General features: G+C 53.8%; 4 protein-coding genes across 5 annotated transcripts in view; 3 read left to right on the forward strand and 1 right to left on the reverse strand.

The window, feature by feature from the left end:
- The window catches only part of ASPSCR1 (ASPSCR1 tether for SLC2A4, UBX domain containing), a 37,684-nt gene extending 35,737 nt beyond the window's left edge, over window positions 1-1,947 (reverse strand). Inside the window, exon 1 of one of the 2 annotated variants that reach the window (XM_053960139.1) lies at window positions 16-1,912. In XM_053960139.1, coding sequence (XP_053816114.1) covers window positions 16-456 — 441 coding nt within the window. In that variant the 5' untranslated portion in view covers window positions 457-1,912. Of the gene's footprint in view, window positions 1-15 lie in introns of both variants that reach the window. The other variant, XM_053960140.1, reaches the window with a different exon arrangement.
- A 4,248-nt stretch (window positions 1,948-6,195) lies between these two features.
- NOTUM (notum, palmitoleoyl-protein carboxylesterase) lies at window positions 6,196-12,964 on the forward strand. The gene is made up of 11 exons (XM_053960312.1): window positions 6,196-6,518; window positions 6,847-6,899; window positions 7,051-7,146; window positions 7,695-7,755; window positions 8,623-8,681; window positions 9,702-9,804; window positions 10,482-10,673; window positions 11,005-11,105; window positions 11,207-11,354; window positions 11,605-11,652; window positions 11,772-12,964. Exons 1-11 carry the CDS (start codon window positions 6,211-6,213, stop codon window positions 12,076-12,078), a joined length of 1,476 nt encoding a protein of 491 aa, XP_053816287.1. The 5' UTR covers window positions 6,196-6,210; the 3' UTR covers window positions 12,079-12,964.
- A 2,586-nt stretch (window positions 12,965-15,550) lies between these two features.
- On the forward strand, window positions 15,551-18,130 carry MYADML2 (myeloid associated differentiation marker like 2). Its single transcript, XM_053960337.1, has one exon. The coding sequence runs from the start codon at window positions 15,905-15,907 to the stop codon at window positions 16,808-16,810; it is 906 nt and encodes a 301-aa protein (XP_053816312.1). The 5' UTR covers window positions 15,551-15,904; the 3' UTR covers window positions 16,811-18,130.
- Window positions 18,131-20,904: 2,774 nt separating this feature from the next.
- Window positions 20,905-23,967, forward strand: PYCR1 (pyrroline-5-carboxylate reductase 1). The gene is made up of 7 exons (XM_053960608.1): window positions 20,905-21,005; window positions 21,112-21,182; window positions 21,278-21,457; window positions 22,040-22,261; window positions 22,720-22,812; window positions 23,201-23,364; window positions 23,466-23,967. The coding sequence occupies exons 1-7, from the start codon at window positions 20,939-20,941 to the stop codon at window positions 23,614-23,616; spliced, it is 948 nt and encodes a 315-aa protein (XP_053816583.1). The 5' UTR covers window positions 20,905-20,938; the 3' UTR covers window positions 23,617-23,967.
- The last annotated feature ends 2,370 nt before the right edge of the window (window positions 23,968-26,337 follow it).

Below are 26,337 nucleotides of genomic sequence, written 5' to 3' on the forward strand. Positions count from 1 at the left end.
TCGCCGCGGACCCACCTGGAGCAGGACCGTGCCGGGCCCCACCCGCACCGTGACCCGCCGCCCGCTGGGCGCCAACACCGACACCGCGGCGCCGCCCCCGCCCGCCGCCGCCATCTTCCCCGGCCGTGCCAGCCCCGCGCGGCCGGGGCGGAGTCGGCCCGGGGCCGTCCTGCTGCCGGCCCGCCCCGCCGCGCCCGCACCGCGCCGGAGGGGAGGAGGACGGGGGCGCTGGCCCGGCTCGGCTCGGCTCGGCTCGGCGGCTGCGGAAGCGAGCGGTCGCGGATGAGTCCCGGCCTGGCGGAGCCGGCCCGCGGCGGGACGGGCAGGCGGCTCTGAGGCCGGGGCGGAGCGGCTCGCCCGCGGCGAGCGCGGTTCCCTGGGCACGAGAGGGGCTGGCGGCAGCAGCGGCCCTTGGACACGGCGGACGGTGGGCGGCTCGGGCTGCTCCCCCGGCATGGGGCGGGGGCTACCCCCGGCCCTGCCCGCTGGGCCGGGGTGGGGGCGGCTCCGGAGCCGCCGCCGTCTCGCAGCTCCGAGGGGAGCGGGAGGGGAGCCGGCCGCACGTCCCGCTGTGGCTGTCGGCGCTTGTGTTGTCCCTTGGGTTTCCAGTGTCGGGGTCCTCCTCCAGGGAAATAAAACATTTTCTCGTTTTACCGGGACCCTGACCGGCAGCGCAGGCGGCGACCCCTAACCGAGGGCCGGCCGGCCCGGGCGTCCCCAGGCAGCGCCGCTGGCCAGAAATCCCTTGGGCTGAGGGGTTCGTATCTCTCACCCAAGCAGTGACACCGAAAAGCCCTGCGCCTACAAGGGAGGTTCTCCTGGGCCAAATAACAGCCCTGGCGAGCGCCGCATGTCACAGGGGAATGGGGACCGTCCTGCCGCCTTCCCAGTGCCACAGGAGTGCCCGGGCAGTGTCACAATCGGGGCGCCGGTGGTCAGACAAAGCACAGCATCCTGCTGCCTCTGGGAGACATTTCTTCTGGAAAAAAAAAAAAAAAAAAAAAAAAAAAAAAAAAAAAAAAAAAAAAAAAAAAAAGTTGATTTGGAACCTCGTGGTCAGTGCTGCAAACTCAGATGGTCAGGAGTGATGGCTGCAGCCAAGGAACCTAAATTATCATACATTTCACAACACACAATTTCCCAGAGACTTTATTTCATTTATGGGTTTCCCCTTCAGTCTCAGCATGGCCTCTGCATCAAAGGCAGTCTCAGATTCGATGACAGTCTGTTTAGTTTGCTATCATAAAAAGGAAACAAAACAACTCACAAAAAAAAAAAAATAAAGCCAACTAAAACCCAAAACTTTTAGTTTGAGTAACCACTGGAATTTATTTAGCCTAAGTTGTAACCACATGCCAAATACTTTCTCTTTTCTCTACTTCTTCTATATTTATCCTATATGTTAAGTCTCCACCTCTACCCCAGCACCCACAAAAATGTCTGGTTTGCTTGGCTTATAAAATAAAAAGATCCTTTCAAGAAAAGACACTTTCATAAAAGATAACACTTGCTTGTGTTAACCATATCAGCAGTGCCAGAGAAGGGAGAAAAATGGGAATTTTAATGATGGAGAGACCTCCCCTAGCTTATGCATGTGGATTCCTAAGTCCATCCAATACCGTAGTGAGATGTAGTTCAGTGAGATGTAGAAATAGTAATAAAGGATGTCCGGGCGTAAAAAGGATAAAAACAATGCTTAAAAACATCTTTACATTTTGTTCATTCCATTGGGCAGTATCATTGCCATTACATTTATAGAGCTACAGGATATATAGTTTCCTACCTTTTCAATTGCCTTTTGCTGTAAATATATATGAAGAGGTGTGAGGACTTAAGGGAAAGATTTTCTCAAAGTTGACACACTTGTCTAAAAACGGGTGCAACAAATATCTGATATTCAAGTACTTCTTAGTCTTTAAAATAGGGAGAGATCCAAAGTTCCCAAAGTTCTGCAACTATCTCACGCATAATGAAGCTATCCCATTTTTCCACTAATTAATACTTTTGTTGGAGGTGAAGAAGCAGTTAAGATGACTTTGTAACTGCAGTGACTATCCCCCTGCTCAGGCAGAGCAGCCATTCCAATCTGAAAGATACACTTTGGGTTTCATGGCCCAAAACATTGGTCTCATTTCTGGATGGGTGTAGCTCCTATTTGATGTCTGAAGCAGGCAGCTGTTTCATCTTTTGCACCTTTTTTGCATCTGGAAGTGACACATCCCTTAAAGAAATGTTGCTCTGTTAAAAAGACACCAATGTAATTTGAGCTGAACATTTCCAAGTTGTGGGATTAGAGGTGATTCTGGCTATTAATAGTATGCCATAATCATGAAGTTGCATGGAGGAGAAGGGTCACATTTCATACCCAGAGCCACTTCTAATCTCAAATATTTATCTGAAATTAGAAGCATCAGGAGAGAAATGGGGGAGTGGACTACAACCTGGAGTCCATTAAAGTGCCACAAAGAAAGAGGACCTCATTTGGGAATGGCTGAACACACCCTTATATCTGAGTTCTGCCACTGTCAGGCTGGAGGATGCCTGCAAATCTACCAGGTGAGCCCCAGCCAAACATCCTCCAAAAATTTGTCTTGAATTGCTTTTTTTTTTTTTTTTTTTGGTAATTAGAGTGAACACACTGTGGAATGACTTTCCCTAGTCCCACTTCTCAGGCAGCTGGTGCTTTGCATTCAATACATAGCCCTGGCACTGTCTGCATCTGCATTGTCACAGGCATAGAGGGAGTAACGCATATTTGCTTCTTCATAAAGTAGCAAAACCTTACCTGCTTTTACTTTTTATTTCTTCTTTCAAAATGAACATGAAATTAGCTGTGAACATCTAGAAATATGTAGTAACAAGCTCCAAAACATGATGCGGAACAAGCTGCTTATCACTGTAACAAAAATTCTGGAGTGTTTCAAGAGACTTGTTCCTGGTTCCTACCAGAGCACCACCCAGCACATCACATCTGTACCCAGGTTTTAAGAGGGCTCTACTGCTCTCCTGGAGTTCTTTACAACCCCTGGCCTCGGGGCCAGGAGGCAGCAGTAGCATGACTGTGTGAAAGCAGGATTCTGTCAGTGAGTAGTGCTGTATAGGGTAATTTACACACAACACAAGACCCGAGCAATGAGACAGGGAACTTGCTCTGAGCCAGGGCTGCAGAGTGGCTCAAATCGGGAATGAGAGGTGGCTGTGAAGGGGAACCATACCTGTGGTATGAGCCCTTACACAGGACCCAGCTGTAACCCTCTTGGTTCCTGGGTTTCCTTGGGAAACATCTAAAGGGCCAGTGCTGGGGCTGCCTTAGTCCTGGCAGGGTATGAGGGAATTCAGAACTGTCTCATAAGCTTTGGTACAGCATAGTCCAATACACTGAACATATAGGGACATATCTTGGGATATAGTGGAGCACATTATCCAGGACATTTCACCTTCAAGGGTATTAAATGAAAACAATACCTCCCATAACATTATTCTCAATCATTAAAAGTCTCCTGCTTGCTTCACTCCTACCAATAAAAATGCCAAATCTCCAGTGCCTGGATCAGGACTCCAATTCTTTCAGCTTTCTCTGAGCTTCTTTTTGTACTGAGGTCAATCTATTCAGTGTAGGGAAGCTCTTCTCAAAAGATTAAAACTCAGTGAACCTCTCATGCTGAAGTATTATGAAATTACCTAAAATCTGTGTCACTTTGATGGTCACTCAAGTTCAGTATGTCAAGGAGTTGAATGGTACCAGATTTAAATGTTTAGAAATCAGAGAGGCTGTTACACCAGACCTACAGACTTACATTCTTCCTCATAGCCCCTTGCTCAGCCATGAAAAGTAATACAACATTTTACTGAGCTTTGGAAGGATAGCAGGTGTGCTCTGAACAAACCCTCCCCTGAGTCAACTGAACCAGAGGTCAGAAAGCTGAAGAGGGCTCAGTAAAGACAAGCCACACAAAATTTGAATTTCTTTGCTTCACTTCTTAGGACAAAGATCTGCAACTTTAACATGCATTCCTCTCTGCCATAAGATGCCTCCCTGGTGCATCATAATCAGTCACCCCTTAACGCGCCAGCTGGTTACCAAGCAAGGCATTACAGAGTGCAGGAACTCAGCCCTCCGTGGAGAGAAAGAGCAGGGACACCAGGAGGAATGCAAGCCTGGCAACGGGAGGCACAGTAGCTTTACTGTGAAGATGCAGTTCAGCAATCTTACCCCTTCTGGTTTCTTGCTGTACCTAGTGGACTACGAGGTCCTGAAGTTGTTTATGCCATCTTTTCCAGGGATCCCGGAGCACTCTGAGGACTTACTGCTTCAGACTTTGCACTAACTGACCAGTTTCTAGATAAAGCTCTGCTCGGGCTGACTGACAAGTTCTTTAACTTGCCGTAACTAGCCTCAGTGATCCCTTGCTTGGACCTGGCAGGGACAGTGAGGGAGGTTTAGGCCAGCATAGAGAAAGATACAATGATGCAGAAATGTGCTGGGACCAAAAACTTGTCGGGGTGAATGTAGTGCACTTGAGGAGGTGCACAGTCAAGCGAGTAGCTTTTCTTGGCTTTAAAAATACTTGTTGTCAGGATTAGAACTTAAATAAAACATTTGGGGGTAAAAGCCTGAGTGAGAACAGAGCAAGAACTGAGAGTACATAAGAGTAACTGAAAGATAAAACCAACATGGCAAGCAAACCAAAACCACATGCTAGGTGTGTAGGAAACATAGAGTTGAGCCTACATTCGGAAGTCCAAACACAGTAAGGTAAAAAATGCAGTTGCAGCAGTTGGACAGCCCTAATTCCAGTTTGACAAAAAAACTTTCTGCATGCTATTTTAAGATTACACTATTTTCACCTTTTCTGATCCCAGATAGATTATTTTTTCCCAGTAAAGACAATCTTCCTATTCCTTTCTGGAGGGCTGAGGAGCGTGTTATTCAAAGTCTAGTATTTTCTCTGTTTTTCCTCGGTGTTTAACTCCGAGGTCTGCAATAAGGCCATTTCCAGGGAATTCCCCCTCTCCCAGATGACCAGCACTCTGGTGACAACCCGTCTTTTTCTCCAGGATTTTTCTTGCAATTCCTGGAAACGTCCGGGCCCCGGGGGACAGCGGCCGGCGGTAAACCTCGGGAGCTGCGGAGAGCAACAGGGAGCAGCCTCTACGGCGCGGAGACTCCGACCCCCGGGCAACCGCGCCGGCGGTGGGGGGCTGCAGGGAGGCCGGAACCCCCGGCTCCGGCCTGCCGTGACTCCGGCGCGCCCGGGGCCTCCACGTCCCCTCCTGTTCCCGGCAGCAGCATCCTCCGGCCGGGGGCGACCCGCCGCCGGCCCCGGTCACCCGCGGAAGCTAAGCAGACCGGACGCCGATGTCCGGGACCAAACGGCCGCTTCCCGCTGCGCTGTGGGAGCCGGGGCCAGGCCGGAGCGCGGCACCGCGGGCCGCCCCCGGGCCGGCGTGCGGGATCCCGCACAAGAGCGATCGGGGGGCGCGGGGCTGAGCTCCGCCGGCGAAGCGGCGGCGGCACGTCCCGGGGCGGGGCGGGCAGTGCCGCCGACGCGGAGCCGGGGAGGAGCTGCCGTCGGGGCTGCGGGGGGAGAGGGGCGGGTCGGGGGGCGCGGCGCGGGCCTGGGGCGCCGCCACGGGGGCTGCCACGTGCGGGGTCTCGCGCTCGGGCGGCCCGACCGCCCCCCCCCCCCCCCCCCGGCCCCGGAGAGAGGCCGCCCCGGGCCCCCACCGCCCTGCGGGCGAGGCTGTCGGGCGCCGCCGCCACCGCCGCGGCCCCGGCGCCGGCAGGGGCGGCGATGGCGTCGCCGTCGATCGCGGGGCGCGCCCCGACGGAGCGGCCCACCGTGCCGGTGCGGTGCGGCGCGGCGCAGACCCCCCGCTCCCTCCGCCTCGCTCCGAGGGGGCGGAGGGCAGGGCAGGGCGGGGGCTGGCCGGCTGCTGCCCCACGCGGCGCCCGGGCTGGCGGCGCCCCCGGCGCGCTCCCCGCGCACTCCGTGCCCCTCTGTCATGCTCGCCGCCTGGGAGCGGGCGGCGGGCTCCTGTGCCGGCAGCCGCGCCGCCGAGCCCGCGCCGCCGGCGCTGCCCTCTTCGCCCTCCGCCGACCCCCGTCCCCGCGGGTGGCGCGGCGGGGCGCGGCGGAGCGCGGGCGGCGCTGCCCGCCGCCGGGGACTGGCTGCTGCCGCGGCGAACGGCGGGTGGCGGCGGGCGGCGATGGGCACGGCAGCGGTGCACCTCCTGCTGCTCTTGGGGCTGCTGCACGCCGGGCCCGGCGGCGAGGGCAGGAAGGGCTGGCGGCGGCGAGGCCCGGCGGTCCGCGAGCGCGGCGAGGCGGCGGCGGCGGCCGAGAGTTTCCCGCTGGACTTCACCGCCGTGGAGGGCAACATGGACAGCTTCATGGCGCAGGTCAAGAGCCTGGCGCAGTCGCTGTACCCCTGCTCGGCCCAGGCACTGCCGCACGACCTGCGCCTGCACCTCCTGCACAACGCCTCGGTCACCTGCAACGACGGCAGCCCGGCCGGGTGAGTCCCCGCGCCGCGCCGGCCCCTCCAGGCGCCCCGGGGCTGCCCCGCGCGGGCGCCGCCGCTCCCCGCGGCCCCGGCCCCGAGGGCTGCGGCGCCACCGCGCGGCGGCGCGCGGCACCGGCGGCGACAGGTGCAGCGAGCGCCTCCCGGGCGGCGGCCCCGGCGTTTCCCCGGGCGGGCGCGAGCGGCGCCGCCGCCAGAGCCGCCGCCCCCGCGCGCCGCCCGCCGCCTCGGCGCGGCCCCGGCGCCCCGGCCCGACTGGCACCGGAGCGTTGCGGCCGGGCCCGGCTCCCGCTTAGGCGCTGCCCCTTGTCTGTGCCCGCAGCTACTACCTGAAGGAGTCCAAAGGCAGTCGGCGGTGGCTGCTGTTCCTGGAAGGTGAGCGCCGGCGCCCCCGACTTCCGCAACGGCGGCCACCAGCGGGGCGGCGACCCGAGGCTGCCCTCGGTGCCCCGGCCCCTGAGGGCCGCCGTCCCTCGCCCGCGAGCCCCCGGCCCTTCGGGGCGGCTGACCCCTGTCCCCTCGCCAGGAGGGTGGTACTGCTTCAACAGGGAGAACTGCGACACCCGCTACGACACCATGCGGCGGCTGATGAGCTCCCGGGAGTGGCCCGCGACCCGCGTGGGTGAGTCGCCCCCTCCACCCCGTGGGGCAGCCCCGAGGGACTGGGACCGGGCTGAGGTAGCGCCCGCCGTCACCACCCTGGAAGGTGCCTGGTTGCTGCCCCGTGATGATCCCGTGCCGCGGGCTCGGGCAGGCTTTGGGTGCACAGGTACTGCCGGTAATGAGTGCTTCTCTCTTGGCTCTCGTCTCATGCTGCAGCCTCCTGGGTACCCAAACCTCCGTCACTCACACAGATCGTCTAACTGAGTATATTGGAATTTACCTGCTAGGATTTGTCTTTTGGGGAGGTACTTAAATAGGCATCACAGGTCTTTTCTGTGCTACAGGAAGCTTCTAGACGGGCTTCATCTGTAGCATGAATCAAAATCTGAATGTCAAATCTGCCTAAGGGCAAATTTAGAAATGTTCCTTCCACTTCCCTTGCCAATGTTTTTCATCATGGATGTTTGTTTTCTGTGTGGTCAGAGGTCTTGCATGAGGCTCCTACGATTCCTCTGAAATCACAGACTGTCATCTGTATGTTTTTTGTTTCTTTGTGCCCATCTGCAGGAACTGGGATCCTGTCCTCTCAGCCAGAAGAAAATCCCCACTGGTGGAATGCAAACATGGTGTAAGGAGGGACAACGGAGGGAAATAGCTTTATACTTAAACAGCATCTCCTGCCTTTTAGGCTAGCAAGAGTGCTGCAGTGACAGATTAAGACTAATACTTGGAAAAGGAAATTGTATGTTTCCTCATTTGCTGCAGTTCACCTCTCTAACACTTAGGGCTGACAAGGTTGAGAAACTCAAGTTCAATCTCCTTGGAGTTGTGGGGTAATCTAATGAAGAAAAACTGGGGATAGCTTAGAGAGCCTTCTCAAACAGCTGCAGTGGTGAATCCATCATGAGTGCTGGGCTGATAGTGTGTTACACATCTGACAATTTGAGAAGAATGTGGAGCAGCTCTCCTAGTTCAAAGAAGAGAAATGAGAGACACCAGTTTATATATGCATCTATACAGAAGGGACGTTAATTTGTCTTCTGCAAAACAGAGACATGTGAAGTTAATTCCTGCATAAAACCTCCAGTGGTTGCAGTCAGCATTTACACTGCACTGACTAGAGTCTTCTGATTTTTCGTGTGAAAAACTGAAGCATAGAGAGTTGCCCTGTGACAGGCCATCCACTGTGTTGGCAGAACAGCTGAGAGCAAAGTCATGCTCCATCGTTCTGTCCACTGAGCTTAGTGATTCAATTAGATTTATAAAAGACAGGTTATTTATTGATTTAACTCAGTAAAACTATTAGTGTTCAGGAGAAAATTCAAGAAAATTACAGTTGTCACTTGGTGTGCAGGAAGGTAAGTTGTCAAACTGGACAGAAACTTTTCCCTTTTCCCCTTCCCAGGATTTAATTTTCTTCCAGTTAAGTGACCGCATCCTCACCCTGTTGTGCGTGTCAGAGGCACAGCAGGACTCACACAGCTCTCTCTTACAGATTCATCCCATATTGCTCAAGTGATGTTTGGAGCGGTGCCTCTTCCAAGTCTGAGAAAAGTGAGTGTTGCTGATGGGCCGTTGCTGCCCCAGACATCACACATTAAAGGATGTGGCCAGACTTCTGTGAAACCATGTGGACGAGAAACAGGCTTTTTCTTGCTGAAGGGCAGGAAAGAATATCAAGCTACTTCCAGATAAAACATCCTGATCTCTTTAGCTCAGGCTGTTTTGACATAGTTCAGAGCCACTGCTTGAAGAGATGTTACACTGATGCAGTATGCAAGGATTAGAAGACCAAAATTCCTTTTAGATGAATCTCCAGGTTCCAGCACGTAGCAAATTAATTGCTGTAGCTGAGGAACCATGGATTGTTGCATGTACCTTTATCACAGCTGACCTGAGAGGCAGGACTGTGAATTTAGTGTCAAACTTTTATCAGGAGGATATTTGCCTTAGGCAGGAGCCATTATGTGTCAAGCTAAAGCTGTCTGCAGGTTTCTTTGGGAAACAGCACAGTTCATATTAATACATGCTGCATTGCCATCCGCTGTCATTCCGGTGGTGTCACAGGAAGGGACCTTTTCACTTCATCCCAGCTCCCTGGCACTGTTCCTATGGAGCAGTTACACATCAGTAACCATGGATGCTGGTGGTGCCAAGGAAGCAGTGTCTTTGTACATGTAACATCTTGTGAAGCATTGCTTCTCTGAATTGGCTTGATGAACTGGGAAAAAGGGGAAGCAGTAAGCTGGAACTGAGACTCCAGGTGGTAGGAAGGTGTGTGTTTGTTTCTCCAGCACCTTCCTTCTTGTTTTCCTTTTCCAAGTTTACTCATTTCTAAACACGGCCATAAGAAGGTACTTGTGTAATTGAGTTCACTTGGTTCTCTTTCAGGGCAGCACATTTTGTACAAGGTGGGGGAAGATCTCTTGTTAGGTGTATTACATATAGGTGGATTAAATGAGCCTGAGATTAGGTTCCTAATCCCTTTGGAAAGTTCTTAAGCATTTTCAGAGAAGAAATAGAAATCTGAGCCTGGACAGGAAGCCATTTTGTTGACACTGAGCTGTCTTCCAGATGAATATGCCTTCATGGGAGCACTGATCATACAGGAGGTTATAAAGGAGCTGGTGGGAAAAGGCCTGAGCACTGCAAAAGTATTGCTGCTAGCAGGGAGCAGGTAGGTATCCACAGGATTCTGTTTCGTGAAGACAGGAGATTTCCAGGGTAGAAAGCTCTTAAGGGAGGAAGTCCAGCAGCTCCTGAAACATTTCTTCTAGGAGTACAGTAACACTAACACAGCAAACACTGTATCTCTGGTCAGTTTTCTCGTGTCTGCACCAAGAATTCTGGTTCCTGTTGGCCCACATCATGAGACACGCGCCTTCTGTGAATTGATTCAGGACACCAAAATAAAAACCAAACTTGCCTCACACAGGTGCTCTGGATCATCCTGTGTTGCAGAAAGCTCTGGTACACTCAGTGTATTACACAGGAGTATAATAGCAAAGTTGCTAAGAGTGAATTTGTCTCACTTCAGATTCTTTCAGTTTTTGAGCAGCCAGCCCCCTTGGAAATGATACAGAGCACATGTATTTCCCAGGAGAGACAGTAACAACTGGACTTTGTTTCCAAGCTAGCAGATTATTACTCAGCACTGGCTTTATTTCTGAGTTTTGCAAAGCAAGGAAATAATGTGGTGTCTACCAAGTTCGTGGTGAACAGTTGGGTAGCTCTCTGCTGTGGGTAGATGCAGGTTTTCATGGCATGTCCCTGCTGGAGAAGGCGTGCCTGCTAGCAAGGTCTGTAACCCGGTGTGTGCGCCTCACGACTGCGGTGTTGATGTTGCTGTTGCAGTGCTGGAGGGACAGGAGTGCTCCTGAACGTGGATCGAGTGGCAGAGCAGCTGGAGGAGATGGGTTATCAAGGGATTCAGGTCCGAGGCTTGGCAGACTCTGGATGGTTCCTGGACAACAAACAGTATCGCAGGACTGACTGTATTGATACCATAACGTGTGCTCCAACAGAGGCCATCAGAAGAGGAATAAGGTACAGTCAGATGCTCTAAAGTGCACTACTGTAAGAGGTTAGAGTGTGGAAAAGATATCCTCCTTCGCTGTGTTCCTTAGTTTTGATACTTGAGGAGTAGTTATTGTCTACATCAGTGTTTTTTCAATGATTTTATTGGAAAAGACAACAGAGTCTAAATGTGTGAAAGAATATGTACAGTTATAGATGCTCTAAAATGTGTTGATGGGACAGTGCTGCAAGAGACCTGTTCTATCAGTTGAAATTCTAGTCAGAACAGGAACTAGGATATGGAGAGGACACATTGTTAGGATTGCCCTGCGCCTGCCATTCTGTTATTGCTTTTTTCTAGATACTGGAATGGCATTGTTCCCGAACGCTGTAAGCTGCAGTTTAAAGAGGGAGAGGAATGGAATTGCTTTTTTGGATATAAGATTTACCCCACTCTTCGATGTAAGTACCAAAGGAGAGAAATCAACTGGATTTAGGGTTTCCTGTGTATTTCTAACTAACTTGAGCAATCCCTTTTCCTATTTTTTTTTTTGTCTTTCTAGGCCCAGTCTTTGTTGTCCAGTGGCTTTTTGATGAGGCCCAGCTTACTGTAGACAATGTACACCTAACTGGCCAGCCTGTTCAGGAAGGGCAGTGGCTCTACATCCAGAATTTAGGTAGAGAGCTGAGAAACACCTTGAAGGATGTGACGTAAGTGTTTCATTGAGAAAAACCTGGCATATTTGTTTCTAAGGGATATTCTTATCTAGTTCCTTGCGTTCTCAGATCTCTGCTGAAAAAGGAGAGTTGTAAATTTGGTAACTGTTAGTTCATCTACATCAAGAATCTTGCCTTCTTCATTTTTGTGTAAAATTCCACTCTTGCCCTAGTCTGGATGTTTCAGTTCAGCAGGACTTGATTTGTCCTTCAAGACATAATCCATGTTTCTGTTTTCCTTTAGTGCGAGCTTTGCTCCTGCCTGTTTGTCCCACGAGATCATCACACGCAAGTAAGTGCTGGTGCAGATCCTGTGGAGGTGAACAGGGATGCAGCTTGGGAATGAACCTGTCCTGGCAGCCTGACCCCTCTGATGTGATCTGTACTGATGTGATCTGTTTGTCTTTTCAGTCACTGGACTGACATCCAGGTGAAGGGGACATCATTACCCCGTGCCCTGCACTGTTGGGATCGGAGCCTCCATGAGAGCAACAAAAATGGGAAGGCTCCTCTGAAAGGCTGCCCAATTCACCTGATTGACAGCTGTCCGTGGCCTCACTGCAACCCCTCGTGCCCCACAATCAGGGACCAGTTCACAGGGCAGGAGATGAATGTGATCCAGTTCCTCATGCACATGGGTTTTGATGTTCAGAAGATGGCACAGCAGCAGGGCCTGGAGCCGAGTAAACTCCTGGGGATGCTCAGCAGTGGTAACTAGAAAGGGCTTGTCAGAAGGGCAGAGATTAGATCAGGAGGAGAGAGACTCTCAGCCCTTCTCCCAAACTTTCTAATCTTCTTCCTAATGATCCTGCAGGCAGATGCATGCTCATACCCATGGCACACTCACACCTGTGCACTCACGTGCTCCCACACTCTTGCACGCTTGTGGTGTGTCAAGGAAAAAAAAAAAAAAGAAAAAAGAAAAAAAAAGGCAAGCAGCAATTTCTTGCTTACACTGTTTGGCTGGAACTTGTTCCCTCCCTCCAAACTCCAGGGCTAAGTTTCAGCTGGTCACATCCTCTTCCTGTGTTACACAAAGCAATCAGATACAGGGAGTAGCAAAGCCATAAATAGCAGCGATGAAAACCTTCCCCAGATCTGGGACATCTTCCCTTGCCATGAATTTTACATCATAGACTTGTTACAAGTGGTGAAAAAAGCAAGCACTGGATTTCTTCTGTCCAACTAGGAGTGAAGGAATGATTACATTATTTCCTGGAGGTTAGCATCTCATGCTGAATCACAGTATACAGACCCAGGACACGTGCTAGGGATGGACACTCTTGTACTCAATTTATTCATATTATTTTATAAAATGACTTTTTAATTACTTTTTTAAACTAAGCAAGAAATATAAAGGATATTGTAACATATTTTTTTTTAATAACGAAGAAACCTCTTGCTACTTTGGCAACGTGGACATATTTATTTTAATATGTAAAACGCTATTTATAAGGGCTGACCAGAGAACCATACCTATGTCTTTGTAAAGTTGTATATGCTGCTCATTTGGATGGGTTATCCTGATGGTCACTTGTGCCTGGGAGAGGGCTAAGGGTGGTGTTGATGTTTTGTATTAATTAGATTCCTGTGTTCCCCTTGCAGTGTGCCTTGTCCTTGTTTCTCTGATGAAGAGATTGTAATATAAGGTTTAAGTACAGAGACTTTCACCCAGCACCTGATGTTTGCAGACTTTCACAGCATTTTCGGCTTGCCTGTGATTCCCCAGGTAGTCCAAGGCATTGCACTGTAAGGTGGAGGGAGATCTGGCTTTGCTGCAAAGGCCTCTCTTCCAGTGAGGGAAATGTTTGATCAGAGCATCAGAAGCATTTGGAGCAGAAAGGGCAGAGAACACAAGACAAGCACCAACATATTTCTCTTCTAATAATTTGGGAACACACCCACCACAGCAGAGAGAATCCCCTTTGATGGTAGCGGGAGGAGAACAAGGCAGGGATGGAGAATGCACGGCTGAGGCTGGAGAGGAGACGTTCCCTGGGTGGGAGCAGTGGGCGGCTGGAGCAGAGCTTCCCCTGCGGCGCAGGGCGGGGGCGTGGGGAGCCCTGCCCCAGCAGCACAGCTGCACGTCCCTCCTGCACCAGGGCCTGCGACCACCTGCAGGCGTGTGCCTGCGCTTGTGTGCGTGGCTACGCAGCATCTCTGCCACAGAGAATTTGGGGCTGATGTGAGAGAAACTCCCTGTACTTTCAGACCTTGCCAGGATAGAACAGTTGTGCTGCATGTGAGATCTCTTGTTTTGGGTAAGTAAACCCAAAAAATGAACCAAACTGTAGCCCTTTGGTTCCTCTTCTTGGACTTCAGGAAAAGTCCAGCAGGACCACACACAGATCACCACAATCAACTGTCCTGCTGTGCATGATGGGATTAACACAGATTGAAGATAAACTAAAGAGAAAATGGTTGGTGCTCCCAGTGAAACTGAAAAGCAGGAAAACAGGAGTTTGCCTATGATCAGTTTGGAGATTACTGATATCCTTTATGTTTTAATGACTTGGGTATAAAAGTAGAATTGTCCTGATTACATTTTTCATCTGTTTTCTGCTGTGCAGAAGCCAGTGACAAAAGGGCAAGACTGGAAGAATTCAGTGCCATGTGTTTGTATTCTGTGATCTTTTGACTAGATAAGGTTCTTTATTACTGAGGGAAAAGTGGCTGTGGTCTGTCTGGTGCACTGCTCCACCAGTGTGATTTCTGATTTCGGGGACTTTGCCCTCTGCCAGCACCACCTCTGGTGCTGAGGGCTCTCCAGAGGGGCACCACTTTCCTGGGAAAGCAGAAGCTGAGCAGCAGGGCCAGCTCTGCCGTGAGCCCCAGTGTCACTGCTGGGGCGATGTGTCCCCAGGGCCATGACATGGAGTGTCCCTGTGCCTTCTGCCAGCCCGGGCAGATGGGGAGTGATGCACCTGGAAGTGCCACAATGCAGAAAGTGACCCACTGCCAAAGAGGCCTGGAAAACTGCTAGAGGTGAAGGATTAACAGAGAGTCAGGTAGGGCAAGATTTCGGGATGAGAACCTCTTCTGAAGCTCCTCGGCTCTCCTGCTGCATTTCCTGGCTATTGTCATGTTAATTGTGCAACTTCCACCCCAAACGAATGCAGGCTTTTGTACTTTTAGCACCAGAGGCCTTTCAAAGGAAAATGGAAGGGACTTGAGATGAATGAAAGAGATACTGAGGTTACACGATGGTGACAAGGCTGAAGGTAGGTACATTTTATCATTACAGCCAAAAATATGTCCCCTTCTCATGTGAGCCATTCCAGCAGTTAAGTTTTTCTGCTTCCATACTGGGATGAGTACTGCAGGTGAGGAGTCAGCAATGCTGCTGTGGGCTAAGGGAGGAATTTTTCTGCTATGTTGTGGTGAAAACATTCACTCATTCCCATTCTGAAATTACATGAGAAATTTTGTTTGGGGATGTTAGAGATATAATTAAGAGACTTCTGGGTAGAAATGAAGTCTGGGAGGCACTGTATACCAGGAATGGCTCACGGTGAAAGCTTTGATCTCACAGGAGGGAGAGATTGACACTATTTATTGAAATCTGTGTTGCAAAACAGTGCTAAGAATATCAAAGCAATTTTTTTTAAACAGTTGTATTCAGTTACTCCATTCAGAGATACAAGAAGAACTGATTTCCACATAAAGAGAGACAGGGAAGAGTTTAAGGAAATGTTGAGGATGAGTGCTACCAACCTTCACAGCCACAAGCTGTCACACAAAGCACAGCAGGTAAATGTATCAGTGCTCCAGATCAACTGCAGCAAAGTGAGTCAGCTTTTATTCAGCCTCTGGCCTAAATCCCTTCTTTTATAGGGCTTGTGCTGGCTTTGGGCTTGAGCCCCCACTCAGGGGCTCTTGGGTCTGCAGCACTGAGCTCTTGTTCCTGCAGCACGGCTGGATCACAGCCCACTGCCACAGCCAGACACCTCCCCTCAGCGCGGGGGGTGTGTGGAGAACGGCAGCATTCCAGTGACCCCAGAGTTTCTAGAAGAACAGCAGAAGGATAATCAAGAGCCTTTGATGGAGCTCGCAGCTTCAGTGTTAAATAACACCCGCTCCCAACAGCTGAGTGGGGGCAGGACTCATTCCAGAACTATTAATAAAGCCCCTATTTATACTCCAGGTTCCTGTGAACGGTGCAGCAGAAAGCTACAGCTGCAGAGCTGAAATGGAATAAATGTCAGCCTCCGGGAAAAGTACCATCCTGTGGGAAAGGAGACAGCCAAAGGACAGCACAGGGGCAGGTTTCAGACCTGAGAAAGCAGAGAGCGAGCGGCAGCACCCTGAGCTTACAGCCAGTGGGCAGAGCCAGCCAGTCACCTCCCTGCAGCCGCAGGTCTGTGCAGAGAGCTGCCAGAGATGCAGCGTCAGAGGCGGCTCCCACTGATGCCAGCAGAGACCAGCGGGATTTGAGCTGCCGCTCCACCGAGTCGGGACCAGGTGTGACTCAGGGCAAAGGTGCAAGAGCCAGAAAAGACGTTTGAGGAGGCTTTGAGTGCATTGTCTGCTGGACTGGAAGGATAATGGAGAGCACGGGGGGGCCGTATCTGAACACAGCCGCGGTGACTTCCCCGGTAGGAATAGCTCGATTGCTGCAGATGACCTTCGGGTGTACCACGTTCAGCCTGGTTGCCCACCAAGGGGGGTTCAGTGCTGCCTACGGCACCTTCTGCATGTTTGTCTGGACCTTCTGCTTTGCCATCACTGTGTTCATCATCGCCTGTGAGTTCACACACCTGCACAGCTGCCTGAGCCTCTCCTGGGGAAACTTCACAGCTGCTTTTGCCATGCTTGCCACGCTCATGTCCATCACGGCTGCAGTGATCTACCCGCTCTACTTCGTCCAGGTGGGCTGTTACCCCATCGGCTGCGAGGTGAGGGATTTCCGCATCGCAGCCAGCGTCTTCGCGGGCCTTCTGTTCGTCACCTACGCCGCTGAGGTGTTCCTAACCAGGGCAAAACCGGGACAAGTCACCAGCTACATGGCCACCATCTCTGGGCTCTTGAAAATCGTTCAGGCCTTTGTGGCCTGCATCATCTTTGGGGCACTGGTGAATGACAGCCAGTACGGTAAATACGTGGCAACGCAGTGGTGTGTGGCTGTCTACAGCTTTTGCTTTGTGGTGACAGTGGTGGTAGTGGCCTTCAGTGTCACAGGTAAGACTGCCTTGCTGTGGTTCCCTTTTGAGCGTTCTGTGGTCATCTACACCTTTGGGGCTGTGCTGCTCTACGCGAGTGCTGCGGTCATCTGGCCAGTGTTCTGCTTCGACAGCAAGTACGGCTCTCCACGACGCCCTGGCCTCTGTGCCAAGGGCAAGTGTCCCTGGGACAGCCAGCTGGTGATCGCCATCTTCACCTATGTCAACCTGCTGCTCTATGTCTTGGACCTGGCGTACTCCCAGCGCATCCGCTTTGTCTCGCACATCTGAGTCGTGGCTCGGCCTCTGTGGAGGCAGCTCAGTGCTGCGAACCGCAGAGGGACGGGGCGAGGGGCAGAGAGCTGCTGGGCAGGCATGCACACACCACCATCAGCCCAACTTCAAGGTGAGGACTGACTACACTAAGGAATTAATGACCTGGAGCAGGTGGGCTGCAGCTGATGCAGAGCACAGCCCAACTCCCCCATGGTTCTGCCTCACCTGCCCGGTGCCAGCAGGAAGGAATGGCACAGCTACACGTGCATCTGCAGACAGCAGGAATGCTGGTAGCCACAGCAGTGGGGCTGCAGGCTACCAGGTTACTGAGCCAAACATTAGGAAAGACATCAAGGATTTTGAAACTGCTAACCAGTGCTTAGCAGGAACCAAGTGACTACTCAGGAAGTGGAAAAGTTAAAAGCTGCATGAAGGAACCCCAGTTCAGGAGATGAAAATCAATCCCTCAGAGTTTGGGTTAGTTTGGACTGTGTTGTGAGACATGGAATGCCTGCAAGTGTGGGTAGTTCCAGTCCAGGTGTTTCTGAGAAGAGCATCAGAGCCATAACAGTATTTTGAAGGTTGCCAGTCTGTTCCCTTCCTCTCCTTTGCTGTCTAGCACAGAAAAGGAATATCCTCAAGTGCACACCCTGGAGGAGGCCTATTTAATTTAATACTCCTCTTTAGCAAACACTGAGTCACTACAGAAATGAAAATTTGTAAAGTCGAGGCTCTGCTGCTGAGAGTCAGGTTGCAGAGCAGAGCCAACCAGCAAAGTGACTGTGTGTGACCTGCCACCCTCACTCGAGCAGCACAGAAAATACCTTGGCACGTGCTCTGTCTGGATTCATGGGCCACCATTTCTTTACACTGGCCTCAAGGGGTTTTTTTCTGGAGGCGTGAAGATAAATTCTGGTGGCATGGGAAAGGGGAGGCAGAGACTGATTGATCTCACAGCGCTGCACAAGAGACCAGAGCGGGCGGGGAGGGGGCACGGGCAGGACGGGACACGGCAGAACTTGTGCACGGTACCCCGGAGCAGCTCGGGCGCAGGATTCCTGAGCACTCTGCATCACTGAGGAGCTGAATTTCTCAGACCCATCCCTAACAAAACACCCACTTTAAAGTTCCACACTTCTCAGCTCAGATTTCAGGCCCCATAGGAATCTTCATTTGTTCCAGGGAGAAGCCAGAATGTCCAAGTGCTTGTGCAGCACATGCAGACTTGAATGCTTTGAATAAAATCTCCAGTAGCTGCCTGTCAGAAGCAAGATTTATTTTTTAACCAAAACAAAATAAAGCTGAATGGCAGATGTACGCTTACATCTCCCGAGATCTGTGTGCTGTCATCCTCCTCTCCACACTTCCATTGCAGCAGACACGGCCCTTTCTGCAGGAAGGCAGAGCTCACTTTATTTTGGAGTACAGAGGCTGAACACAGACCCGAAAAAGAACACACACAGCAGAGCAAGACCTCTGAGTGGATTCTTTGCAGCAGAATGACTCAGGAATAAGGAAGCAAACTTATTTTTCATCAGTGCTTTGTGTGGGGTTTGACAAGCAAAGGGAAATTTGCTGGGACAGATGATGTTGAATAATTCTGAGCAAGGACCAGCCCTTAGCAGTGGGGAGCATTAGCCAGGAAATGGGACAAGAATCGGGATCCAGCACAGAGGAGCAGCCTTCCAAGGGGGTTTTCTCTCCTGCGAGCCCCAGTGAAGGGCAGGAAATCTGGAAGGTGTGGTCCAAGAGGAGGCTGGCAGGGCAAGACCTGGGGCTATCTGCTATAGATATAAACCAGGAGCTTTATTTCTTGCAACCCAAACAAATTATGGGTTGTACAAGAACAAAATGCTAACTCGGGAAAGGAAATCCACTTGTGTTGGAGGAGTCAATTTACAAGAGCCACTGCATACAAAGGGACCTTGAGCATTTATGATGTATTCCTGTTAAACCCATCAATACGGACAAATTAAGCTGTGTAACACTTGAAAATTACTTTTTTTTTTTTAATTATTTTTTTTTTTTGTTATTTTAGATCACTAAAAACCAAACAGGTGCCTGTGAAGGACCATGGCTTTTGTTATAAAATCCAACCCAGCGAGCCCAGAAGCATTGCTTGAGGAAAGCCCCATCCTGCAGGCTCTGGGGTGGCTCTGGGAGGCTGGGGGGGCTGGGGGTCAGCAGGAGCCCCAGGCAGGGGGTGCTTGTCCCCAGGGAGGACACTACCAGACTCAGGCAGCAGCAGCTGCTGGAAGGCTCCTTGGCTGATAGCATGTGGCTGAGCCAGGCTTCCTGCTGGGAACATTTTGCACCAGGCTGGAGCAAGAGCAGAAACATGGTAAAATCTGACAATGCCATGATGCAACTTACACCGAGTGTTAAGGGTCAAAGGGCCAGAGAGAAACTGGTACTTGGGAGACAATGAGGGCAAAACTGAGTGTCTTCACAATAAGGGGAAAGAGAATTTAACATGGAAATCATGATCCCACTGACTGGAGGAGTGGAAACACAAGTCATTGCCAAGAACAGCGTGTTCAGATTTAGTTTTCTCATCTGCCAGCCAAAGGCTGAGCAAAAAATGTGAACATGGTCAAAATGGCAAAAAAAGATTGTGTGGACAACAATCCTCTCTTTTAGGAGAAAAAAAAAAATCAAAACCTCATGCTTCAGTGGTTAAAACATTCCCCATCCATTGGAAAGTATGAGATTGCCCAATCCAGAGCAGAGAACATCTGATATCTACTCATCAGGATTTACCAACCCGCTCTGTCATGATTCACCAAATCCCCTCCATTTCCAGAGTGTATCTCCCCCCTTAATTAATAGATGATGATCAAGTAGCTCCCCATGGACCAGGTTGCCCCAGTCACCAACCATTCCCAACCTCTTTTGGTAAACTCTTTTGTTAGGATTTGGTAAACTTCTGGTAATGTTAGGATTTATGTGTGTTCATTAATTATAGACTTGTGCCTGCAGCCAATCTAGACAGCACCCAGAGGATTCCAGCATGGATAGATTAAAATCTGAATTGTTAATGGGTTTGGGTTGGGTTTTTCCCTTCTTTTTTGGAAGCCCGGGGTTCAGTATCCACAAAAGATCATCGTTTAGGAACATTTATCAAAGGAAAAAACACTGAGATTTAGTTCTGTCAATATGAAACAAGAAAAAAAAAAAAAAAAAAAGAAGTGAGGTAAGATGATACTTAGGGAAAAAAATCACTGCCTGCCGCCTGGGTTTTACAGGAACCCTTCACGGCGGCCTGGGCTCTCCACAGCCCGGGGCCGCCGGGCTCTGTCGGAGCCCGCCCCGGGGCCGGGGCCGGGGCCGGGCCCCGCGGGCGGCGGGAGCAGGGCGGGGCCGGGCGGGGCCGGGCGGGGCAGGGCGGGGTCGGGCGGGGCAGTGCGGGGCCGGGGCCGGGCCCCGCGGGCGGCGGGAGCAGGGCGGGGCCGGGCGGGGCCGGGCGGGGCAGGGCGGGGTCGGGCGGGGCAGTGCGGGGCCGGGGCCGGGCCCCGCGGGCGGCGGGAGCAGGGCGGGGCCGGGCGGGGCAGGGCGGAGCAGGGCGGGGCCGGGCGGGGCCGGGTGGGGCCGGCGGGAGCAGGGCGGGGTCGGGCGGGGCCGGTGGGAGCAGGGCGGGGCCGGGCGGGGCAGGGCGGGGCAGGGCGGGGCCGGGCGGGGCAGTGCGGGACCGGGGCCGGGCCCCGCGGGCGGCGGGAGCAGGGCGGGGCCGGGCGGGGCAGGGCGGGGCCGGGCGGGAGCAGGGCGGGGCAGGGCGGGGCCGGGTGGGGCCGGCGAGAGCAGGGCGGGGCCGGGCGGGGCAGGGCGGGGCAGGGCGGGGCAGGGCGGGATCATGGCGGGAGCAGGGCGCCGCCTGGCGGCGCGGCGGGGCCCCGCGGGCGGCGCATGATGCAACACCGGCCGCCGCTTGCCCCAATCGCCGGCGAGCGCCGCGCCGCCGGCCCCGCCCCCGCCCGCTGATTGGCGGAGCGCCGGCGCCGCCCCGCCCCTCCGCGCGCCGATTGGCCGCGCGCCCGCGTCCCGCCGCGCGGCCTGGCCTCCGTGCGCGCGCGGCCACGTGTGCGGCGGCGCGGCCGGGAGCGGCGGGCACCGGAGCGGCGGGCACCGGAGCGGCGGGCACCGGCAATGAGCGTGGGCTTCATCGGCGCGGGGCAGCTCGCCTTCGCCCTGGCCCGCGGCTTCACCGCGGCAGGTGCGCGCGGGGCAGCGCGCCTTCGCCCCGCGGGGGCTCCATGGGGGCGGGTGGGCGCGGGGCGGGCGGTGCCCGTCCCGGGGCTGACGCGCGGGGTCGTTCGCAGGGGTCCTGGCTGCGCACAAGATCACGGCGAGCTCCCCGGACACTGACCTGCCCACCGTGAGCGGGCTGCGGGTGAGTGCGGCGGGGTAGCGGGGACCGGATGGCGGCGCTCCCCTCCCGGGCCGTCCCGGGCCTGAGCGGTCCCGTTTCTCCCCAAAACGGTGCAGAAAATGGGAGTGAACTTCACGGTGAGCAACAAGGACACGGTGAAGAGCAGCGATGTCCTCTTCCTGGCCGTAAAGCCACCCATCATCCCCTTCATCCTGGAGGAGGTGGGCCCCGACATCGAGGCCCGGCACATCGTGGTGTCCTGCGCGGCCGGCGTCACCATCAGCTCCATCGAGAAGGTGAGAGGGGACCGGGCCGTGCCGGGCCGGCCACGAGCCGCTTCCACTCCTCTGACCCCCAGGAGCCGATGGACGGACTTGTGCTACTCAGGACTAAAGTCACACAGCAGCAAAAAACTTGGTTTTGGTCACCTTTGCCTGTCTTCATCGGCAAATGCTATTAGAGGTTTTATCCAGCTCTTCTCTCGCGAGGTGCTGTCCGGTCATGTTTCTTTTAACAGCAGTGAGTCATCTCCCCTGAATTTCTGCAGATTTTATCTAAGTGTCTGCAGGAGCTGTTTTGGAGATCTGTGGGTTGATGTGGGATTGAGGCCTTTGGGATACTGTTTCCAACCTGACTTTGCCCAGCTCCTGCTTTGCTGGTACTGACTAAGGCTTCACATTCACGGATGGGCTGCTGTGGCTCAAAGCAGGACATTTGAGATAAACAGGTCTCTCTTTTCCTTCTGCTTGTGTTGTTCTTGCCCCTGGGGGGGTCCTTTCCTGGACAGCCCTTTGATGAAAAATATGCACTAAAGCTCATTTTTCTCCCTTCTTTCTTTTTTTCCTTACTTTCTATCTTCAATTATTTTCTGCCCTAAGAAACTCTCTACCTTCTGCCCCACACCAAAAGTGATCAGGTGCATGACCAACACCCCTGTGATAGTCCGGGAAGGTGCTACAGTCTATGCCACTGGAACTCATGCGGATGTGGAAGATGGGAAGCTTCTGGAACAACTGATGGCCAGCGTGGGCTTCTGCACCGAGGTGGAAGAGGACCTCATCGATGCTGTAACGGGGCTCAGTGGCAGTGGCCCTGCGTATGTATGTGCTGTTTCCTCAGCTAGTGCCAGTCTTAGGGAGAGCAATTGGATTTGCCTGCCATAAAGTCTGTGCAACTTCAGCTTGTCATTTTTTTTTCCCCCATCACCCATATTTGCAATGGGACATGTATTCCAGGTGTCCAGTTTGGGACAGCAGGAAATATTTTTTAAGAGTCAGATGAGTCTGAAGTCCATAGCCAGTGTGCAGTGTCCACATGTCCATGTTGCAAAACTTGGGCCTGTAGTTTGCATGATGCAGAAGCTGAATTTCTCCCATTCCCCCCCCACTCCTGAGCTGGAACGAGTGGCATGGCATCCGTGAAGGAAAGGGGGAGGCTTTTGTCAAGTCTGTGAGTGATGGGAGTCACAGAACAGTTCTGAAGGCCTGGATTCTCTCTTCCCTAAGACTTACCAATCCTGGAGCAGTCTTTCAGTCACCTTCTTCCTCTCTGGTCTCAGGCATTCACTGCCCTGGATGCTCTTGCGGATGGAGGAGTAAAGATGGGCCTTCCCCGCAGGCTGGCAGTTCGACTGGGAGCACAGGCTTTGCTGGTCAGTATTACCTCCTGCATAACAAATCTGAGTCTGTGCCTGCTCTTTGCAGAGGAATCTGCACATCACAGTTTGAAATTATCTCGGTCCTCTCACAGAATCTGCTTTAAAGAATGTGTTTGGTTTGAATGCACACGGGTTCCACAGGTTCCTGGTGAGGGGCTGTAGGGAGTGTCCGCAGCAATCTGCTGCTGGTGGTGTGGGAGCTGGGGCCTGGGAAACTCTGCTCCTTTGCAGGCCTCATCAGCTCCGAGAAGTGTTTTGGCAGCCTGCAGGAGCCCAGGTTTGCCTGTTGTGAGTGTTGGTGCTGCTCTGTGCAGTGGAGAACAGGAATGTATGACAGTGGCTTCCTCTGTCAGAACTCTGGCAGGTGTTTTCCTTGCTACAGGGTGCTGCCAAAATGCTGTTAGAATCTGAGCAGCATCCGGGTCAGCTGAAGGACAATGTCTGCTCCCCTGGGGGAGCCACTATCCATGCCCTGCACTTCCTGGAGAGTGGTGGCTTTCGCTCGCTCCTCATCAATGCTGTGGAGGCTTCCTGTATCCGGACGAGGTGAGCAACTGGGAAGTCCTAAAGAGATTGCAAGACTTGCCCCCCACCACCCTCCCCATCTTATTTTTTCTATGTCTTCCTCTCCCACTACCTCATTGTAGGGAGCTGCAGCATTTGGCAGACCAAGAGAAGATTTCCCCAGCAGCCATAAAGAAAACGTTGCTGGACAAGGTGAAGCTGGAGTCTCCTTCTCTCTCTGTGGCACCTGCTAGCAAAGTCAGTCTGTTCACCAGCAAGAGCAAGAAGAACTGACCAGACTGCTGTATTCTGGCAGTGCTGAATGTCAATGTCCTGGCTGCAGCCAGGACAGGGTTAATTTTTGCAGTAGCCAGGAATGTTGTGGCCAGGACCCTGGTTATTCTGTTCAGCATACACATGGGCAAAGGGGAGGGGGAGTTGCAGCAGGGGAGAGGGGCTGAAGAGGGGTGGGGATGGAGAAGGGGTCCCTTCTGGCTGGTTGCATGAAGCGAGCTGTGGGAGTAACGCGTGGTGAGCAATGGCGTGTGAATCCTTCACCTCTCTTCTACACTTCTTAATATTGTTGCTGTTATTATTTGTTTTCTTCTCTCATTACTGCTTCCAGTAAATTGTTCTTGTAGCAAACCATGATCTTTACCTTTTGTGCCTCCAGTTCTCCTCTCCAGCCCACCACAGGGAGGGACAAGAGGGCAGTGAGTGAGCAGCATGTGGTTTTGAGTATTTCAGTGGGAACGCTAGTACAGGGAATACCATTCCTAAGCCACAACCATTAGTGTTCTCTGTGTTATTTCTCTTTTGTCCAAGGAAAAGCGCTCACTCAGCACGTTGGTGTCCCCTGTACCAGGCTTGTGGCTTGCAGCAGCTGTAGCAGAGGGTCTTTAACCTGTAGTGGGGTTGGTGAGCTGTCCCTGGCGCTGGTATTTTCTTGGGCAGGGGTGATCCTCTCATCAGAGCTTTGTCAAGGAAATCATTTGTCCAGAAGCCTCAGGTACTTCCAGGACTTAAGCAGTGTTTGTGGTGTCCCATGCATAAGTTTTTTTAACAGGATTTTTAAAGATGTTTCAGAACTTTTTGTCTCAAAGGTTTAATTCTCTCTGGCCCCATCTTGCATGTGCTGTCAGAGCTTATGTCCTGTCACTGCTGTTACTAGCTGGAGCAGATGCTGCCACACAAACTCCGTGCTGCGTGGTGCATTGGGGGCTGGGCCCAGAATCACCTCTTGGAACAGACCAAGTGCCTCTGCCTGATCTCCCACCCCTCAGGGAGACGTGAACATCGGACCGTGCTCCTTCTCTCTCCAGCAGCTGCCCCTTCTCTCTGCTCAGTCTGGTTTGGGGAGCTCTGACCTCTCACTGCCCCTCCTTTACTGCCGGCCTTGCTTGGGTGGTTTGGCAGGTGGAGGGGTAGTGAGTTTACATTTCCTGCTGTCTCTGAGGCGCTGCTGATGGTATTTTTAGTGTTAGGCTGCCAGCAAGGTATGACCCTATAGGTGTAACAGATGGTTACTCCTCTTCCCTCTTTACATAAAAAACTGTGTTTCTGATGAGAGCTGTGGCTAATCCCAACTGGTTTGACTGGGGGTATCCCTTGCCACTGGCAGTGGCCACTAGGTCAGGAGCCCTTGGGTGTCACATGTTCCTCCCGTTCCTGCTCAGGATCTGTAATACCTGTGCAGACAGGCCAAGCTGGAAGTCAGATGTATGAAGTACTGCCTGATGGAAAAAGCAAGGAAGTGTTGTGGAAAGAGTTCCCGCTTGGCTGAAAAAGTGGGATGCAGAATGAATGGATGCCTGAGCTTGAGCCCCTCTGCCAGGAGATGAAGGGGGTGCCCCTGGGTACTCCCAGAGACAGAGCTATAGATGAACTTCTAGATCGTTGTAGACCTGTAACTGAGCTGGCCACCAGAGCAGGTGGAAACCCAGCCCATCAGGGGCTACAAGAGCCCTGCAAGGCCTGCGGTCGCATCCCCTGTGCACAGAGCAGAGAGCAGCGGTGCTGCTGCTGGATCCGGGCCCAGCCAAGCCCCTGCTGCTCCTTCGGGGCAGTTTCTCCTTAACCTGTGCCCCCTTTCATTGCTGCACCTTCCGCTTGCCCCTCGCCCTTCTCTGGGACGCTCATCTTGCATGGCAGCAAACAGCAGGCACCAGTGTGAGTGTCACGGACCCGAAGCCGTAGCAAGAGGGCCGGGAACACACCTGGAGCGAGCCCGGCGTGACCGGGAAAGCAGCGTTTGGGAGCAGAGCGGCGGTCCCGGCCCCACCGCTGCAGGCAGGGCTCGCCGCGCACGGAGCCGGCGGCTCCGAGGGACCGCGGGGCAGCTCAAAGGAGCGCGGAGCCGCCGGTGCTAAGGGCCCCGCCGGTGCTAAGGGCTCCGCCGGTGCGGGCGGAGGGGCTGCGCGCTCTGAAACGCGCGATGTGCCACGGGGAGACCGCTGGAGGCCGGCGGCTGCTGCCAGACGTGGCGGGAGCTGATCCGCGGCCGACCCAGTCCTTTGGTGGAGCGGCAGCGCTCGCCCCGGGACGGGAACTCGACCGTGGCGGCGGGAGCCGCCGGCACCGCGCGGAGCGGCGGTCGGGCCGTGCTGTCCCGGTGCCCCGCGGAGCGGCGGTCGGGCCGGGCCGTGCTGTCCCGGTGCCCCGCGGAGCGGCGGTCGGGCCGGGCCGTGCTGTCCCGGTGCCCCGCGGAGCGGCGGTCGGGCCGGGCCGGTCGGGCCGTGCTGTCCCGGTGCCCCGCGGAGCGGCGGTCGGGCCGGGCCGGGCCTGTCGGGCCGTGCTGTCCCGGTGCCCCGCGGAGCGGCGGTCGGGCCGGGCCGTGCTGTCCCGGTGCCCCGCGGAGCGCGGCCCCCTTAAGGCCCGGGGCGGTTGCGCCGGGCGCTTCATGAATGGAGCCACGTGACCCAAATATCACGTGACGAGCCCGTGAGCGGCGGCGGCGGCGGCTCGTGAGTCCCGGTCCCTCCCAGCGCGGCCTCCCCGCCCCGCCCGGCCTGGCCT

Source organism: Vidua chalybeata, chromosome 19 (assembly GCF_026979565.1).
Source record: "Vidua chalybeata isolate OUT-0048 chromosome 19, bVidCha1 merged haplotype, whole genome shotgun sequence".
Lineage (NCBI taxonomy): Eukaryota > Metazoa > Chordata > Aves > Passeriformes > Viduidae > Vidua > Vidua chalybeata.

Coding starts and splice junctions, on each gene's coding strand:
- NOTUM (XM_053960312.1), top strand. CDS start 6,211: ATGGGCACGGCAGCGGTGCACCTCCTGCTGCTCTTGGGGCTGCTGCAC. Junction 9,805..10,481: donor TTGCTGCTAGCAGGGAGCAG/GTAGGTATCCAC, acceptor TTGCTGTTGCAG/TGCTGGAGGGACAGGAGTGC. Junction 11,106..11,206: donor GATTTACCCCACTCTTCGAT/GTAAGTACCAAA, acceptor TTGTCTTTCTAG/GCCCAGTCTTTGTTGTCCAG.
- MYADML2 (XM_053960337.1), top strand. CDS start 15,905: ATGGAGAGCACGGGGGGGCCGTATCTGAACACAGCCGCGGTGACTTCC.
- PYCR1 (XM_053960608.1), top strand. CDS start 20,939: ATGAGCGTGGGCTTCATCGGCGCGGGGCAGCTCGCCTTCGCCCTGGCC. Junction 21,458..22,039: donor CCATCAGCTCCATCGAGAAG/GTGAGAGGGGAC, acceptor TTCTGCCCTAAG/AAACTCTCTACCTTCTGCCC. Junction 23,365..23,465: donor GCTTCCTGTATCCGGACGAG/GTGAGCAACTGG, acceptor ACCTCATTGTAG/GGAGCTGCAGCATTTGGCAG.